Source organism: Cebus imitator, unplaced genomic scaffold (genome assembly GCF_001604975.1).
Source record: "Cebus imitator isolate Cc_AM_T3 unplaced genomic scaffold, Cebus_imitator-1.0 Scaffold3, whole genome shotgun sequence".
NCBI lineage: Eukaryota > Metazoa > Chordata > Mammalia > Primates > Cebidae > Cebus > Cebus imitator.
Genome location: NW_016107318.1, coordinates 11,897,009 through 11,914,698, shown reverse-complemented (window position 1 = coordinate 11,914,698; position 17,690 = coordinate 11,897,009). Strand labels below are relative to the sequence as shown.

At 34.4% G+C, this 17,690-nt stretch overlaps 1 protein-coding gene across 8 annotated transcripts in view; it reads left to right on the top strand.

The window, feature by feature from the left end:
* LRRC7 (leucine rich repeat containing 7) overlaps window positions 1-17,690 on the top strand; it is a 579,044-nt gene that overhangs the window by 518,664 nt on the left and 42,690 nt on the right. For all 8 annotated transcript variants that reach the window (XM_037739858.1, XM_037739854.1, XM_037739849.1 and 5 more), the window contains one exon: window positions 11,097-11,318. In XM_037739858.1, coding sequence (XP_037595786.1) covers window positions 11,097-11,318 — 222 coding nt within the window. The remainder of the gene's footprint in view (window positions 1-11,096; window positions 11,319-17,690) is intronic.

Here is a 17,690-nt window from a genome sequence, read left to right as displayed (position 1 = left end):
ACATGGACAAAGGGAGGAGAGCACTACACACTGGGGTCAGTTGGGGGGAAATAGGGGAGGGACGGTGGGGGGTGGGGAGCTGGGGGGATAGCAGGGGGAGAAATGCCAGATGTAGGTGATGGGGAGGAAGGCAGCAAATCACACTGCCAGGTGTGTTCCTATGCAACAATTTTGCATGTTCTTCACATGTACCCCAAAACCTAAAATACAATAAAATAAATAAATGGGGAAAAAATAAATAAAAATAAAATATTGGTCATGTTAATAGTGCAGAGTAAGTAGTATCATCTTGACTTATGGCAGAATGTATTGGGTTAGTTATTGTATATTCTGTTCCCATCCATAAAAGATGTCTCAACATCTGAAACAAAAGCATAATTTAATTCTTGCTTACAAATAACTTGCAAGGGACAACCTCTGTGAGCTAAGCAGGATTTGAGGAAGCAAGGAGTTCAGTGATTGTTGGATTCTGAGAAGTTAGAATATTTAAGAGATAGTTGGCAAAACTTTAACTGGGAGAAGCATGGTTACTTGAGTGAGACTGTTGCTGATTCAGTGACTTTCAAATGAAGTTTCTAAAGCAAGTTGTTATTGATTAATTACCACAGGTTTAAAATCAGTTTTTTCCAGTAGTTATTTATTGCTATGCCCAGTTAGACCTTCACTGTTTGTTCTGCAGATAAGAACTTTTTGTTCTCATTGCCATTAGAGTGCTATATCCCAAGCAAGACACTCAGTGTGTTGCACTATCTTCTTTAATCTTCACAATAGTCTAATCAGCACTAATTATTATATCCACATTTTCATCTGATAAGCAGAAAGCTTAGGTACCTTGTATAAGATTGCATAACTAAAAAGTAACAAAGCAAGGAATAAAACTTAGGTTCATTTGACTCCAAAGACTATGTTATCTGTACTGCATGTATAATTATTTTTTAATTAACTCCTGGCATTTCTATAACCACCTTCATTTCCTTAATTTTTCCCATTTCAAGAATGCTATATAAATGGGATCTGTATGTATGTAACCTTTTGGGATTGGCTTTTACAGTATATTTCTCTGGAGATTCTTTCAGGTTGTTGTATGTGTCAATAGTTCTTTCCTTTTTATTGCTGAGTAGTATTCCATGGTATGGATATATCAGTTTGTTTATCATTTACCTGTGGAAGGATATCTGGGTTATTTTCCATCTTTGGCTATTTTGAAAAAAGTTGCTATAAACATCTGTGGAAACCTTTTCCTGTGAACCTAAGTCTTCATAAGTCTCTGTGATGAATGCCCAGGAATGTAACTGCTGAATCACATGGTACTTGCACGTTCAGTTTGTAAAGAAACTACCAAACATTTTTCCAGAGTGGCTCTACCATTTTACATTGCCAGCAGCAATATATGAGTAATTTAGTTTTTCCTCATCATCTCCTGCATTTGGTGTTGGCACTGTGTTTTGTCTTAGTCATTCTGTTAGGTATGTAGTGATTTATACATTTAGTGAAAATTAACTCAGATTAAGATGTAAATTATGCAAATGTGATTTTAATTTCCATAATGACTAATAATATTGAACATCTTTTTATGTACTTATTTGCCTCTATCTGTATATCCGCTTTTGTAAAATATCTCTTTGTGTCTTTTGCCCATGTCCTAAATGGATTGTTTAGCTTTTTATCATTGAGTTTGAAAATTCTTTATATATTCTAGGTACTATCTTTATCGGATATATGATTTGCAAATGTTCTTTCCAACTGTGTAGATTGACTTTGTTTTATTCTCTTAACATTTACCATTTAAGTCTGTGATCCGTTTTGAGTTAATTTTGATACGAGACAACAAAGTTTATTTATTGTGCTTGTGGATGTCAAACTGGGCCAATACCACACTGGCTAAATTTTTTATAAAAAATTTTAGAGTTGAAGTGTTACTATGTTGTCCATGCTGGAGAATTCTTATTTAAATCTATGATAGAAATGCCAGGTGAAACCTTTAGGGCTTGGATATTTTTCTCTGGGAGTTTAGGGCTTGGATATTTTTTTTTCTGGGAGTTTTAAATTACAGATTTTCTTTCTTGATAGTTGCAGGGCTATTCAAATTATCTATATTTTATATTGGGTGAGTTGTGGTAGCTTGTGCTTTTCAAGGAAGTGGCCCTTCTTATTAGAGTTGGCAAATGTATGTTTGTAGAGTTGTTTGTGGTACTACCTTTTTATTATTATGTCTAAAGGGTTCATGATATCCTCTCTTCATTCCTAATTTTGGTTCATATGTGTCTTGCTTCTTTTTTTTCAGTCTTGCTAGAAGTGTGTTGATTTTATTGATCTTTTCAAAGAAACAACTCTTTGTTTCATTAATTTGTCAGTTGTTATTAATTTTCAATTTCATTGATTTCTACTTTTCTGTTTATTAGTTCCTTCCTTTTGTTTACTTTGGATTTATTTTACTTTTCTTTTTTCTAGGCTCTTGCAGTGGGATCTTAATAATTAAATTGATACATCTTCTTTTCTAATACATACATTTTAGGGCTATTAATTTTCCTTAGCACTGTTTTAGCTGTTCTATGAATTTTGATATGTTGTACTTTCACCTACTTAGAGTTTAATATATTGACTTATTTCCCTTGAGATTTCCTCTTTGAACTGTGGATTAATTAGAAGTGTGTGTTTACTTTTCAACTGTTTGAATATTTTTGTTTTTTTCTGTTACTCATTTTTAGTTTGACTCTATTATAGTTAAAGAACACATTCTATATTATTTCAATTATTTTAAATTTGTTGAGATTTGTTATCTGTTTTAGGATATGGTCTATCTTCATAAATATTCTATGTGAACTTGAAGAGAATGTGTATTCTATAAGTGATAATTGGATATAATTAATGATATCATTGAATTCTACATTTTTAAATAATTTTCAGCCTAGTTTTTCCATCAGTTATTGAGAGATTGATGTTAAATTCGACTAAAATGTAGATTCTTCTATTTCTCTTTCAGTTCTATCAATTTTGTTTCAAAAATTTGCAGCTCTATTGTTTGATGTGTACATATTTAGGATTGCTATGTTTTCTTGGTGAATTGAATCTTTTTTCATTATATAAAATCCCTCTCTGTCTCATGTTAATGTTCTTTTGCACTGAAGTCTACTTTATCTGTTATTAATATAGTTATTTCTCTTTTCTATCATGCTCTATCTTTTTAGATTCTTTTACTTTCTACCTGCTCATATCACTATATTTTAAGTGATTTCATATAATCTGCATATAGTTAGGTAATGTTCTTTAATCCACTCTGCCAAAATCTATCATTGAATTTGTGTATTTAGACCTTTTACATTTAAAGTAAGAATTGATACATTAAGATTTAAGTCTCAACTTAATTTTTGTTTTCTGTTTGTGTTTTTTGTTTGTTTGCTTGCTTCCTTTTTGCTTTTCTGTCTTCTTTATCTTGCTTCCTGTGGACCACCTGAACATTTTTCAGAATTCCATTTTTATTTATAGTGTTTTTAGTGTTATATATCTAGTTTTGAGTATTTTATATTTATAGTATTTTAGTATATCTCTTTCTATAGCTTTTTTAGTAGGTGCTCCTGGTATTACATTATATATACATAATTTACAAGAATCTAGTGGTGTCATCATTTACCAGTTCAAGTGAAGTATAGAAATCCATTATGTTCATCCTCCTCTGTGATAATTGTCTTAAATATTTTCTCTACATACATTTAAAGTTACATCAGATGGTGCCATAATTTTTACTTCAATCATCAAACATAATTTCAAAAATTCAAGAGGGAAAAAAAGCTTTTTGCATTTACCTGTATATTTTCTTACCATGTTCTTTCTTTTTTCCTAATGTTACAAGGCTTTTTTTTTTTTTTTTTTTTTTCTTTCTATTTAGGAAACTTCCTTTAGACATTATTCTAGGATAAGTCTGTAGCAGCAAATTACCTTTGTTTTCTTTCACTTGAGAATGTCTTTTGATTTTCCTTCCATGGCTAAAGAATATTTTCACGGGTATAGGATTTCAAGCTAACAGTTATTTTCTTTCAGCCCTTGAAAAATATAATACCACTACTTCTGCCATCCACGGTTCTCAGTGAGATTTCCACTATCATGAAAAGTCATCTTCCTATATGTAAGATGTCATTTTTTTCTCTGGCTGCTTCTAAGACTTTTTCTTTTCTTTAGTTTTTAAAAGTTTAATTATAGTGTGTCTGTATTAGTGCATTTTCACACTGCTATGAAGAAATACGCAACACTGGGTAATTTATAAAGGAAGGAGATTTAATTGACTCAGTTCCACATTGCTAGGAGGCCTCAGGAAACTTACAATCATGGCAGAAGGCAAAGGAGAAGCAGGCACCTTCTTCAAAGAGCGGCAGGACGAAGTGTGTGCAAGCAGGAGAAATACCAGATGCTTATAAAACCATCAGATCTTGTGAGACTCACTCACTAGCATAAGAACAGTATGGAGGAAACTGCTCCCATGATCCAATTACCTCCACCTGGACCCACCCTTGACATGTGGTATTATAGGTATTATGCGGATTACAATTCAAGATGAGATTTTGGGTGCGGACACAGCCAAACCATTTCAGAGTCTATTCATAGATTTCCTTGGGTTTGTTCTATGTGGAGCTGTTGCTTCTTGAATCTGCTTCTTGCTTGCTTCTTGAATTCTTGCTTCTTGAATTTGCAAGTTTTTTTTTCTTACCAAATTTCAGAATTTTTAAGCCATTATTTTATAATGTAATTTTTCAGCCCCAACTTCTTTCTTCTCTCCTCATAACATAATTATTAGAACTTTTGTATAGTCCCACCGGTCCCTAAGACTCTGCTCATATTTTTGTCAATGTGTTTTCTCTCTGTTATTCAGATTGGATAATCTATATTGTTCTATCTTCCAGTTCACTGTTTCTTTTCTCTGTTTTTTACAATCTGCTATTAAGCCTATTCACTGACTTGAGTTTTTGATTTGTCATTGTGTTTTTCAGCTCTAAAATTTCCATTTGTTTCTTCTTTATATCTTCTGTTTCTTTGCTGAGACTTTTCTTAATTTTTATATATTTTTTATTGACACAGTCTCACTCTGTCTGCCAGGCTAGAGTGCAGTGGTGTGATCAGAGCTCGTTGCAGCCTGGACCTCCTGAGCTCAGGTGATTCTCCTACTTCAACCTCCCAAGTAGCTGGGACTTCAGGCTTGTATCACCACACCCAGCTAATTCTTTCATTTCTTGAAAAGACAGGATTTCCCTATGTTGCCCAGGGTGGTCTTGAACTCGTGACCTCAACTGACCCACCTGCCTCACCTTCCCAAAGTGCTGGGATTATAGGAGTGAGCCACCATGCCCAGGCCTTTTGCTGAGACTTTATATTTCTTTGCTGATGGTTTCTAGCTTTTCATTTGTCTCAAGTGTGTGTGCGTAATTGATCATTGAAGCATTTTCAAGTGGCTGCCTTAAACATAAGATAATTCTAACATCATTGTCCTCTCAGTATGAGCATCTATGGATTGTCTTGTTTTTATTTGGTTTGAGATCTTCCTGATTCTTGGTATGATGAGTGATTTTTTAATTAAAACCTGGACACTTTTATATTATGTTATAAAACTCTGTATATTACTTAAAGCTTCCTTTTAGCTGCTTTCTCTGACACCACTCAAGTTGGGAAAGGGTGGGGTGCCACCTTGTTATGGCCAGATGAAGGTAGAAGTCCAATTTTTCAGTTCGGCTTTCAGTAACACTTGAGGCAAAGGCTCCTGATCATTGCTAAGAGAGGATGGAAGTTTCATCTCTGCACGTGGTCTCCACTGATACCTTGGTGGGGGTAACATCATTACCACTGGATAATAGTGAAGTCTTGACTCTCTACAAGGCCTTCTGTGATACCACCTTATTCATAAAGTAAAGGGTGCTTCATTACTGCTGGGTATAGGTAGAAGTCCTTGTATGGTCACCACTGACAACACTGCTAAAGAGGGACTTATTACTAGCTGATGGGAATGAATGCTCTGCATCTTACTTGCCTTCACTAACACCATTCTAGCAGAAGTGTTTTTGCACCTTGTGACATCCTCATGAGGGTAGAAGTCTAGGCTCAACACTTGGCTTTTGCTCACATTATTAGGGGTGGAGCTACAGTTTTTTTCTATGGTGTTCAGCTGTAAAGGAGGAATTATTGTCTAAAAGCATTTTGTCTTGTTAGACTGCATCTTTCCTATCCATTGGTTAGAGAGAGTAGGCTTTAGTTGGAGCATTGTTAATACCCATTGGCATTTTCAGATTGCCTGCTTCCTCAGCTCTAAGTCTGTGATATATGACACAAATATAAACCCAGAGAATTTACCACCATGCTATGATTTTTTTCCCCAGGTCCCAAGCTAGTCTGCCTTCTCTTTATTATTCATAGTCTTCTTACATTTATTTATATTTAGTGTCCAAGGTTTTTTAGATATCTACCTGTAAGCAGATATCCCACTGGCCTAATTTTTAACAGATAACCTGCATTTTAAAAAAAAAAAAAGTGGGGGTGCCACAGAAAACATGATATGAATAGAAAGTAATAGGACTAGGTTTTTGTCGTTATTGTTGTTATATAAAATTACTGAAACTGACCTACTTATATGAGTGCTAATTCCTCGAAATCAGTAAGTTATCCTTTGGAGATGATTCTGCTTCCAAACATTTTTAGAACTCTTTTGGATATAATTTTAGAGAATGAATTGTGTTCTTTTGAACATTCTCAGTGGCGTAAATTGTAATCTTTTAAGGCGGTGTTTGATTTTTGGAAGCAAGCCCAGGTGGTTCAAGAGCCAAATGGATAATAAAACAGATGACCAAATTGGGTAATACAATATACTTCTTAGTCTAACACTCTTTTTTAAAAGAGCAGTGTAAACCAAATCAGTTTTACAGTGATAAAGCCATGTCTTTTATGTTATACAAAACCTCCCAAATACTTCCAGCTTTAACAGAATAAGCCTGATTGGCTGTGGGATGAATTTTGCATGAACAGTCCCATTTACTATCAAATCAACAATTCTTTTCTGTGGTTTTTGGCATAAATATTTTATTGTGTCCTATGAATATTGGAGTTTTTCCCTGTAAACTTTGATGGTTTTTTAGGGGGTCAACTTCAAAACAACATATTCTATCACTATTCTCCTCAAATACGTGTTATTTTGTACAACCTCCCCTTGAAAGTTCCAAACAAATGTCAAATCTTCTCTGTTTCTTTTTACTATTCAAAATGGGTAGCACAGGCTTTACAGAAATCTTCGTGTTCAAATTCCCCTTCGGTATGAGTCAGTGTTCTCATAGTTAGCCCTCTGCATGAATAAGTCTAGTCTTACATTTTCTACATTTTCATAGGTTCTTTGAACTTCATCATGAACATCTTTATTACTTTTCTCAAACCTTTGTGCCAGTCAAAAACAACTTCCTCTTTATAGGCCTTCAGAACCATTATTGTCCCTCTAGATATCTTGTCATTTATGTTTAACTTTATAAAAAATTGTGTTAATTCTTTGCTTTCTGCAGCTGTCATTCCCCAACATCATTCATCATAGCCTATAGCCCAAGAAAGACAAAAAACTGCTGCTTCTGTCTGCTGCAAACAGAATGACTTTACAGCATGTTCCTGTCATGCCCACTGTTTGTTTTGCCAAGCCATGTAAGAGCATGAGCTTAATTACTTCATAGTAATAGATTACTAAATACAAAACATCATTCTATTTACTTAACTATAAAGCTCGAAGTCACATTCCCATCATCTAAAACAAATGACAGACCTAATTCACTAAGTAGGGAGTTGCCCTTTGGCAAATTCAAGAGCTGCTAAAGAAATTATTCAATATTCAATATATCCTCTCTCAACAACCTGATTCTTTGTTTCCTTCTCATGGTTCCTTTTCAATTCATGGTTCAACCAATGGGGGTGGGTATCAACTTGTGGGGAAAGGGTTGCAGTATAATGTAGGGTTTACAAGGACAACCTTTGATAGACTTTGTTCAAACGATGTTCCTCCCAGGTTACCAGTTGTACAAATTACTTGGGAAATTTACTTAACCTCTTCCAACCTTAGTTTTGTCCTCAGTAAAATTGGATAGTAAAAATTACCTCTTAACACTATTGTGAAGTTTAAAGAGGTAATGTGTATATGGTGTTTTAGCACACTTCCACTGCGTGTTTGGGTAATAGCTATTATTTATTAAATGCCAGTTACTTTGTCAGTCATTAAAAACTGTAAGTAGAATATGATGTTTGCTGTCAAAGTGTTCAAAATCAGCATAATCCTGAGCTCACATCCTGTCCTATCAGAAGGAAAAAATAAACCAGAAAAGTAAGTCTGAAGGCTGTTACAACAGGAGTTCAAGGCTGTAGTGAGTTGTGATCACACCACGGTACTCCAGCCTGGGCAACAGAGTAAGACTCTGCCTCTAAAAAATAAAAATTAAAAATAAATTCAAATAACAAAGGCTATTGTAGTTCTCCACTATATTGCATTAGGATTTCTCCCTTGAACAGACTAGTACTGCAATACTGTAATAAAGTAATCCATAAGCAGTTACTAATTTTCTCATGTAGATTATACTCATAGAAACAAGCTATGTTCTAAATCCTTCTAAGTTTGTCTGGTTGGAAGAATGCTTTGCTTATCTATATGATCACTTTCAATTAAACTGCCACTTGTCACTCGACTGGTTCAAGCACTGACTGAAGACCCATGAATATTCTGCCAGTGGAAGCAGATATAAACTTTAAAATTAATTGATTTCTCAGTACAAAAAATTAGCTGGGTATGGTGATGCAGGACTGTAATCGTAGCTACTTGGGAGGCTGAGGCAGGAGAATCACTTGGACCTGGGAGATGGAGGATGCAGTGCGCAAAGATCACGCCACTGCACTCCAACCTGGGAGACAGAATAAGACTCTGTTGCCAAAAAAGAAAAAATACAGCAGATCAAAATGTGATACTGAGCTTATCATGGCTGCCCTCTTCTCCAAACAAAAGAACACAATGCTACTTATACCCTCTGGAAAAAAAAAAAAAAAAAAAAGATATTCCATGGCAGCAAGCAAGAAGTGAATTTGCTATAAGGAAAAACTTGACCAGCAGGGTGTTCAATCTTCTAGAAAGGCTGAAAAAGCTGCAATATTTCTTTCATTAAGATTTCTGAGAAGGGAATAGATACAACAGAGAAACAAATGAGGTTATCTTAGTTGTATTTATGAGGTTATAGTTCTGTAATCACTGGATATGTGTTGGACAGAGTTGGATTGATAATTGATTTCACATTCTGCTGGTATAGGCTGACGCCCTTTTTTTGTATCTTTTCTTCCAGTTTCTCATATCTGAGATATCTTTACTGCTTTCAAATGTAAACAATTGTAAATGATACCAAGACAGCCAACTGGACATCTAACTTATAATCAAATGGTTATTTTGCTGTACATATTGCCAAATAATAATTTTGAATATTTTCTTTTGAATATTTTCTTTTGTTTGGAATCCAGCAATATATTTTTCCTCTTCAAATAATTTTTCATTATCATTGTAGTGTGTTTTTTAAGTTGCTCTTATTTAAAAACTTTAAAATAATTAATTTTAATCTCTTCCATGAATACTTATCTAATAATTATCTTTTTAATCCTCCAACCTAACTTTTTCATAGTAATCAAAAATCTTGATTAGTCAGGAAATTTCACAAGCTTTCCTAGCTAATGAATTCAAAGATGAAATTTATTTTTGAATTCAAGTCACCTATCCTTAAAATATCAAGAGGAAAGAAAATGAATTCAGGAAATAAATCCTCAGATCTTTCAATAGTAATGGAAGCACAATAGAATAGTAAGCACAGCACTAAAATATATGTTTAAAATTATTTTTGATCAGCATTCATTTTCCATCTTAGACCTCCATGTTAAACCATTCTCAGTTTAGAAGCATGCTCTGGATCAGGTGCAGTAGCTCACACCTGTAATTCCAACACTTTGGGAGGCCGAGGCAGGCGGATCATGAGGTCAAGGTCAGGAGATTGAGACCATCCTCATCATCATGGTGGAACCCTGTCTCTACTAAAATACAAAAAATTAGCCAGGTATGGTGCCATGCGCCTGTAGTCCCAGCTACTAGGGAGGCTGAGGCAGGGGAATCACTTGAACCCAGGAGACAGAGGTTGCAGTGAGCCAAGATCACACCACTGCATTCCAACCTGCTGACAGAGCAAGACTCTGTCTCAAAAAAAAAAAAAAAAAAAAGCATATTCTGGCTTACCAGCTCACCTATAAAACTGCTTGCTTGGTCGGTAGAAAAGACATCAGATAGAATGATGCGAGGAGCTGGTGCTAGAATGAAGGTAAGAAAACAGGAGTCAATAAAGAAGTAGGGATATGATCATATCATTTAAAGATGAGAGACCACAGCAAGCATACATTCCTCCACCTTTAATAATTCAGAAATGAACATTATCACTTTAAAGAAGGGGTACTTATTAATCCATCTGAAAGCTTATGACCAGATGATATTCTGCAGGCAGAGCTCATTTTGAAGACGTTCCCATAGCTAGTGCCTCCACAGGAATTTATCACATGATTAATTTTTAATGTAACTTAGAGATTTCAAAGGCTGTATTTGAATAATGGTAATAATTAATAAATATTGGTTATCCTCACCTGGACAAACTTTCTTCAGAATCAGAACACTGTTTCCATCATTTTCCCCATGGTGTTACATACATTAACATCTCTCTGTCTCTCCGGTATATTTCAAAATGAAATACCAGATATAGCTTCCCTTTATTTTTAAGTTGTGACTAAGTTTTCTTCTTGAGATTTTTAAAACTGAATTTTGTTCCCTTAAAGTGGGGTTAAAATTATCCCTGGCAAGCCAGCAGATGTCTATGAATGTATTTACTGTGACCTTGCTCCAATGTTAACATAAAACCATGGTAGGCAGACCCTTACTGTTTCTTCGTTATCTTTTCTGGCCATGGCTAAGAGCCCAAATGATGCCACTTTACCAGAGAGGTATTCTGTACGTGCTTTCTACTTTAATCACATCCTTTCAACACCATGAATCTTGGCCTGACAGATTATCTTCTCCACAGGCAGGCAGCCACATCCAGACATTGATGGGGTCCCAAAGCCTTCAGCATCGCAGCCGGGAGCAGCAGCCATATGAGGGAAATATAAACAAAGTGACCATCCAGCAATTTCAGTCACCATTGCCTATTCAGATCCCCTCTTCACAGGCCACCCGGGGACCTCAGCCTGGACGGTGCTTAATTCAAACTAAAGGGCAAAGGAGTATGGATGGATATCCAGAGCAGGTGAGAAGCATTTCTTTATTATTGATGAATTTTCAGGAAAGAAAAGTCCAAAGAATCCATGATTCGCCCTCCCTCGTTAATATGGTCTAGGACACAACACCATCACCGTGTTGAATGAGGTGGGGTCCACTTTGTCAGGATTTTATCATTCTTTCCAGTGGTTAAGGACTACAATATATGGGATTTGTGGTTGGTAAAATACCCATTTTACGTAAGAAAAAATTGATGGGGCAGAATAGTTTTTCCAGCACTATCCTACACCCTCTTTTACCCACTCCTAACTCCAATTTAGCTCTATAGTACAGCTTTCGAATGTTATAAAGAGTTTCAATGGATTAGGTATATTTACCAAGACCTCTAGTAAAATCTACAGTGTGAAAATAAACTGTATTATTTCCCCCATCTGTAGGAAGATATCTTTTAAAATTCCTATCTTCTGATTGTTGAATAGTGCAAAGATAAAGCTTTATTGTGAAGATAATTATGAAGAGCAATTAGAAGGGAAATTTTTCTGACATGCTTCAAACGTTACCAGTAAACGCCATGTAGCAAAAAGAATTGCACTCTTCAACCCTATCTAAAATTAGGATTTGCTTTTCCACTGTAGAATCTGTTTTAGTTCCTTAGGACTGGAAAACTGAATGGGATTGCATCTGTTGAACTATATTAATCTTAGAAAGTAAAACATTAAGATCTTAATATACTCTTAAAATTAATTTCTGTTCATTATTTAGATAGATAGGCAACATTCCTACTGATGTTTCTAACTTTTAATATGGTCTATTAAAGTTTCATTTTATTATTACTTATCAACATTTTACATATCACTCCACCTGACTTTCTAAACATATCAAGATTAACTTCATTCTCCAGGTTTTCCCTTTATATTGTTAAGAGCCATTTATTATTTGGATTCCAGGGGCTTTAAACATCTCTTCTCTTTCTTAACATCCTTCATGAAGCCTGGATTATGCACTAATCATTCTCAGAATCACAGAAAATTTTTAAATTAATCACAGATAATTTTCTCCCTCTCCTGCTTTAATCTAGGTCAAGTGTTCAATTTAAGGTATAATAAATCAGACAAGTGCCTTTAATCAGATAATGATATGGAGTTTTTAATTCTCCAGATACTCTTAAAAGTTAATAAAATTTTAAAATTATGCTTTACCAAAGGCACCTTAGGAGGTTAAAAAATTGTTCATACATATGACTTGCCATAAGTATCATAACCTAGTTCTCTGATTTATTCTTATTAATAGCTACATAGATTTTTCCTCCCAGAATCAGTGCATTTGAAAATCCACTGAAATTAATGCTGTCTGCTTCCACCTACATTGAAAAGTAGGTTTAGTGTTAGCATTCAGTTATTCTGAACACCCTAAACTTAAAAGCTATTTTAATACTGTTTCCCAACAAATATGTAAATTATATAAAGTTTGACTAGTAAGAGGATTATTGAGTTTTAAACTTTACACATGTATTGAGTTTAGAACATTATGATTATTTCAGAAAAATGTATTTAGAGTAGCTCTCAAATGTTTTGATTCACAGCTTGATAACATCAAGTGCCTTTCAGACTGAGAGAGAAAATTTAAGCATTCAATTGAATGCTTAAACCTGCCTGCACTATAACTCAGAATTGTAGAACCACCTATATGTAAAGGAAAGGACTTAAATATAACATCTTTTGGTGTCCTCGTTTTTTCTGCCTTGCTTTCAGGCTTAAATGGTTTAGGATGTATTGTACATTTCAAAATAGCTAGAAGTGAGGAGTTGGAATGTTCTTAACACAGAGAAATGATAAATGCCTGTGGTGATGGATATCCTAAACACTTGACTTGATCATTACACATTCTGTGCATGTGACAAAATATCACATTCACCCCATAAATATATACAAATATTATTATGTATCAATAAAAAAGACTTTGGAGTGAAAGAAAACCTAAAGAGCATTTAAACAACCAGTTCTGGTCCCCAAACTATGCTACATGTCATCCCCAGTTATAAATCTTGAGTCAGTTTCTTAAAGCTATTTCCACAATTAGCCAGCTCATATTGGCTCATTGTCGTGTGCTCCTCTTCCCAAGTGCACCTTCAGTGACATAGTTATAGGCTGAAGTTGTGGGAAAAATTATACCAGGAAAATCAGCAAACACTCCGAATCAGGGCACTCCTCCAACCCCAACCAGCTAGTTATCAAATATCTTCCAGCACACCACTGACTACTACCCTGATTTCTTTCATCTCTTTTTTTTTTTTTTTTCCCTAACCGCTCCATTTCTTCATTTAGCTTAGTGTTCAAGAAAGAGATACTAGAACTAGGTCTCAGAATTTGGAGTTCTAGTTTCATGTTTATGTTTTTCAGCCATTTGACCTTGGCCAAGTTGTTAACTCTTCCCAAGAGTCTATGTCTCTCCTGATAAAATGAGAACATTGCTACGCACCAACAACATTCAAAAAGAATTTGTGAAAGTTAAATAATACAGTTCTACACACACACACATACACATACACAGAGTAAGCTTGGCACTGAGGGTATAGAAACAGAAAACAGAAGAAATAGAATAGTTTAAGAATTCAAATATTTGAAGAAACTTAATGATTATCATTCCCAACCTCCTACATCTACAGATAGAAAAATAAACCAAAAAACATTCAAAGAGGCTGACAAGGGTTATGTATTTCACTCTCATAATGAAACTATTTCATGTGTTTTTTACTTCCCTAAATTATATTTCTTTTGAAAATTCAGACCTTTTTAATAAGAATTTGTGGTTGCGTATTTTAAAGGAAGACTTTTATTTCAAATTTAGCAAGGGAAAAAAATGGAGAAAAACATGTAAAACATTTAAAGACTTTATGGAGTTTCACATGAAAATTATAGAGTAGTGATTTAAGTGCAAAGACCAATGAGGTAACATAAAATTTCTAGTGTAGATTTGGGGCATATAAATCAAAGCATTCTGTTTTAATAAGACATTTCTAGTGGTGCTATAAAAGAGCCATAAAGAGAAAATCAAAGTTCAGCTTAAATTATCTAATGACAATGGTAAATTTGGCCAGGTACAATATGGAAAAAACCTAAATCATTCAACATTTTTAAGAGCAAGGAGACAAAATAAACATGGCACAAAGAAAGTCTATTCAGCATAATAAAATACAACAATTTCTGTTAAAGTAAAGCTTGGAAATTTTAGTTAAACAATAGTCACTTATTGAAATACTACAGATTTTAAAAGCCTGATTGCAGTGAATACACATTTTTTGATTCAGGGAAAGGAAATCAGAATGAAAATAGTAAAGAAAAGGATGGCAGTTACCATATATTAAGCACCTGCTATGTGTTTGCACTATATTTCTCACACACAGGTCTGGCATCAGGGGCGTTTGACCTGTAGAGTTGCATAAGGTCCTACACTTAAAAGGCCCCTACATTTGGATTAACGCCCTGTTGTCACCATCTTGTAATTTTTAATAATTATTGATCAAGGAGCCCACGTTTTCATTTTGCATCAGGTCCAACTATTTATATAACTGGTCCTGCTTACTTACTGTTGTATTTAATCCTCATAATAATCTTATTTTCTTTTTACAAGTGAAGAAACCAAGGCAGAGAGAAAATAATTTATGAAAAGCATAATTGGCCAAGCTAGAATTTTAAGTCAGGTTTTTCCAGACCCCAATCCAAGTTCCATGTCCCAATCTTTTTGTAAAATTCACCGCATGATCTCAGTGCCCTCTCTGTCAAATGATATTAATTAAAGCTGCCTGAACTCAGAATTATAGAACTGCCATATGGAGTATTCAAGGGAATACAAGTGAATATTTCCAATTGCTTTGAAAAGCAAAAGCTACTGAACAAATGGGAACTTTTGTTAACAAAAACATACCTCTCTATACCTTAATGTCACTCAAAGAACTAGTGGATTTTTGACTCCATTAAAATAAGTTCCATGTGGAAATGAACATATACAATAAATGCCAAAACTGACAACATTGAATGAATTAGAATGAGTGTCATATGTTACCTAAGTGGAGTGTTGAACTTTGTTTAGCCATAAAGAAGCACTTAGTAAGCTTTGATATCAGTGATAAAACCATTTAAACTTTCAAACCACTCATCACAATAAAAAAGGGCAAAATAGTCAAGAACTCTAGAAACCTAAACTTCTAGTTTAATGCACTTATTTTCATGTTTATTTTTCAGAAATAATGAGTATCAAGTCTGTACTAAACTCTAGGTTTAAATTAAACAAAATATATGGAGGTTATGTTTCAACTACAAAATGTTACCCAGAATCAATGTATTAATTTCTGTAGACTGTAAATCTGATTTCAAATAATATTTGCAGCAAAAACCATGTGCATGTCACCTAAAGTTCATTATCAGGGTATTTTACTTGAAATGGAAATTTCAATTCATAAACCATTTAGATTACTGGCAAATATAACAAAGGGTAAGAGTCAGAGTTGTATTAAGTAGTGAACTGAATAAAACAGCCAGAAAGTGAAGGTTTGACTCCCATTCTACATGGAAAACTCTTAGTCAGAATATTCATCCTATTAGATCTTTCCTTTGTTTCCCACTGTAACTGAATAAGCTTAAAGATCCCATCCACCTTATCCTCCCCTTCACAATATCGTAATACTTTACATAAATTGTTCCCATCCACAGCTGTAGAATCTGTTCAGCTGCAGAATCTGCTTTACAAAACACAAATGTCTTGCTCTTATCCCCAAATAAACTGATTTTATTAGTCTGCATGTGTCCTGGGCAGTGAGACTTTTGAAAACTCCCCAAGGTGATTCTATTGTGTAGCCAAGGTTGAGAAGCACTGCTTTAGATATTCCATAGCTCAACAATTTATCAGCTGAATAATATATTGACAATATCACTATTTAAAAGCGTATATAAGTTGCCTATAAGCTGCTGGATATTTTTAAAAGAAACTAACATCAGCTTTGTTTTTCCCTTTTGTAAATGTACAAGACAGAGTATATTTAAATAAGTAGATAATATAGATGCCAAAGCAAAAATAAGAAGGAAAAACATCAGCATAATGCTTCAAACCTTTCAAAACCCTTCTATGTATTCACTGATTTAATTTAATTGATAATGCTGTGATATTGGTTGCACAGTTTCCATTTTATAGACTAGAAAACTAAGACTAACAGACATTAAATGTCTTGCCTGTGGTCGCACAATTTAGAAGCTGCTCTGGGATTAGATCACAGTCTCATGAGTCTACCACATTACTTGCTGCAGCCTGCCACACTATAGCCAAGCACACAAGTCAAGAGTAAATTCACATTGGAAGAGAAAGGCAATGGAAAAATACACCTTTCACTTCATGTCTGCCCTAGACAAGAGGACCTCCCTAACATATCAAAATGGCAGAAGCCCAACCAACCTAACACATCAGGATATCAGGAGCTCCATGGCTGCCTCCTGCCAGTGCCTGCAAATACACATGCGAACTAAAGTTTGTGCCTGAAAGAGAACTTGTAAGCTCACATTAGAATCAGCCTCAGACAGAGAAAAAATGATATACATCCATCATATTTAAGGGAAAAACGTTCCAAAACATACTCACAAAGAGACGCTGTAGTCTATCTTAGAAGACATCATTTTAATACTTAATATTATGTGGAATACATAAAACAGTTAGTTGAGAAAAATGATTTCAGACGTTTCTTTATATTAGATGCTCTGGTCAGCTGTCCAAAGAGCACACAAGAGTTCCAGGTTAGGACTTTGTTTATTGTATGCAGGTGAAGAAAATTACATTCTGCTGAGTGATAGAGAAAGAAAAATTTGGAGAGATTTATTTTATTTTAATTAGAAATTTTTTAATTAAAAGGGAATAGTTAATCAAGGTAGTTGTAAAATAGGTATTAATGTGGTTTTAATCTACATTATTTACTCAAATGAGTTCAGGGACATCCCATACCTTATCCTGTCCTACTTAAAGAATTGCTATTTGTGAATATTTCTTTATAGAATTTTGTTTTCCAGTCATCAGAATAATGCATCAGCTCTGAATTCATAATTCATAGTTTAACACAAAGAATGTATAACAACATCAAAAATTCTATCAATTGACTTTACAAGTTGTCTACAGTCACATTTACTGGTAAAAGGCAGTAAACATTGCAGTAGGAATAAAAAGATTTATTTCAGTATTACACCTAATATATATTACCTGATTGGTTTTCTTAAGTCCAAAATGTAGGAAATGAAATGAACAATCTTAAAAATTTATTTCCAGACTACAAAGGCATTTGAGTTTCTGTTTCCTAGATACATACAGAACCAGCTAATTATTTCTGAAATACCTAGAAAATGCTACATCAGGGGATTTTATT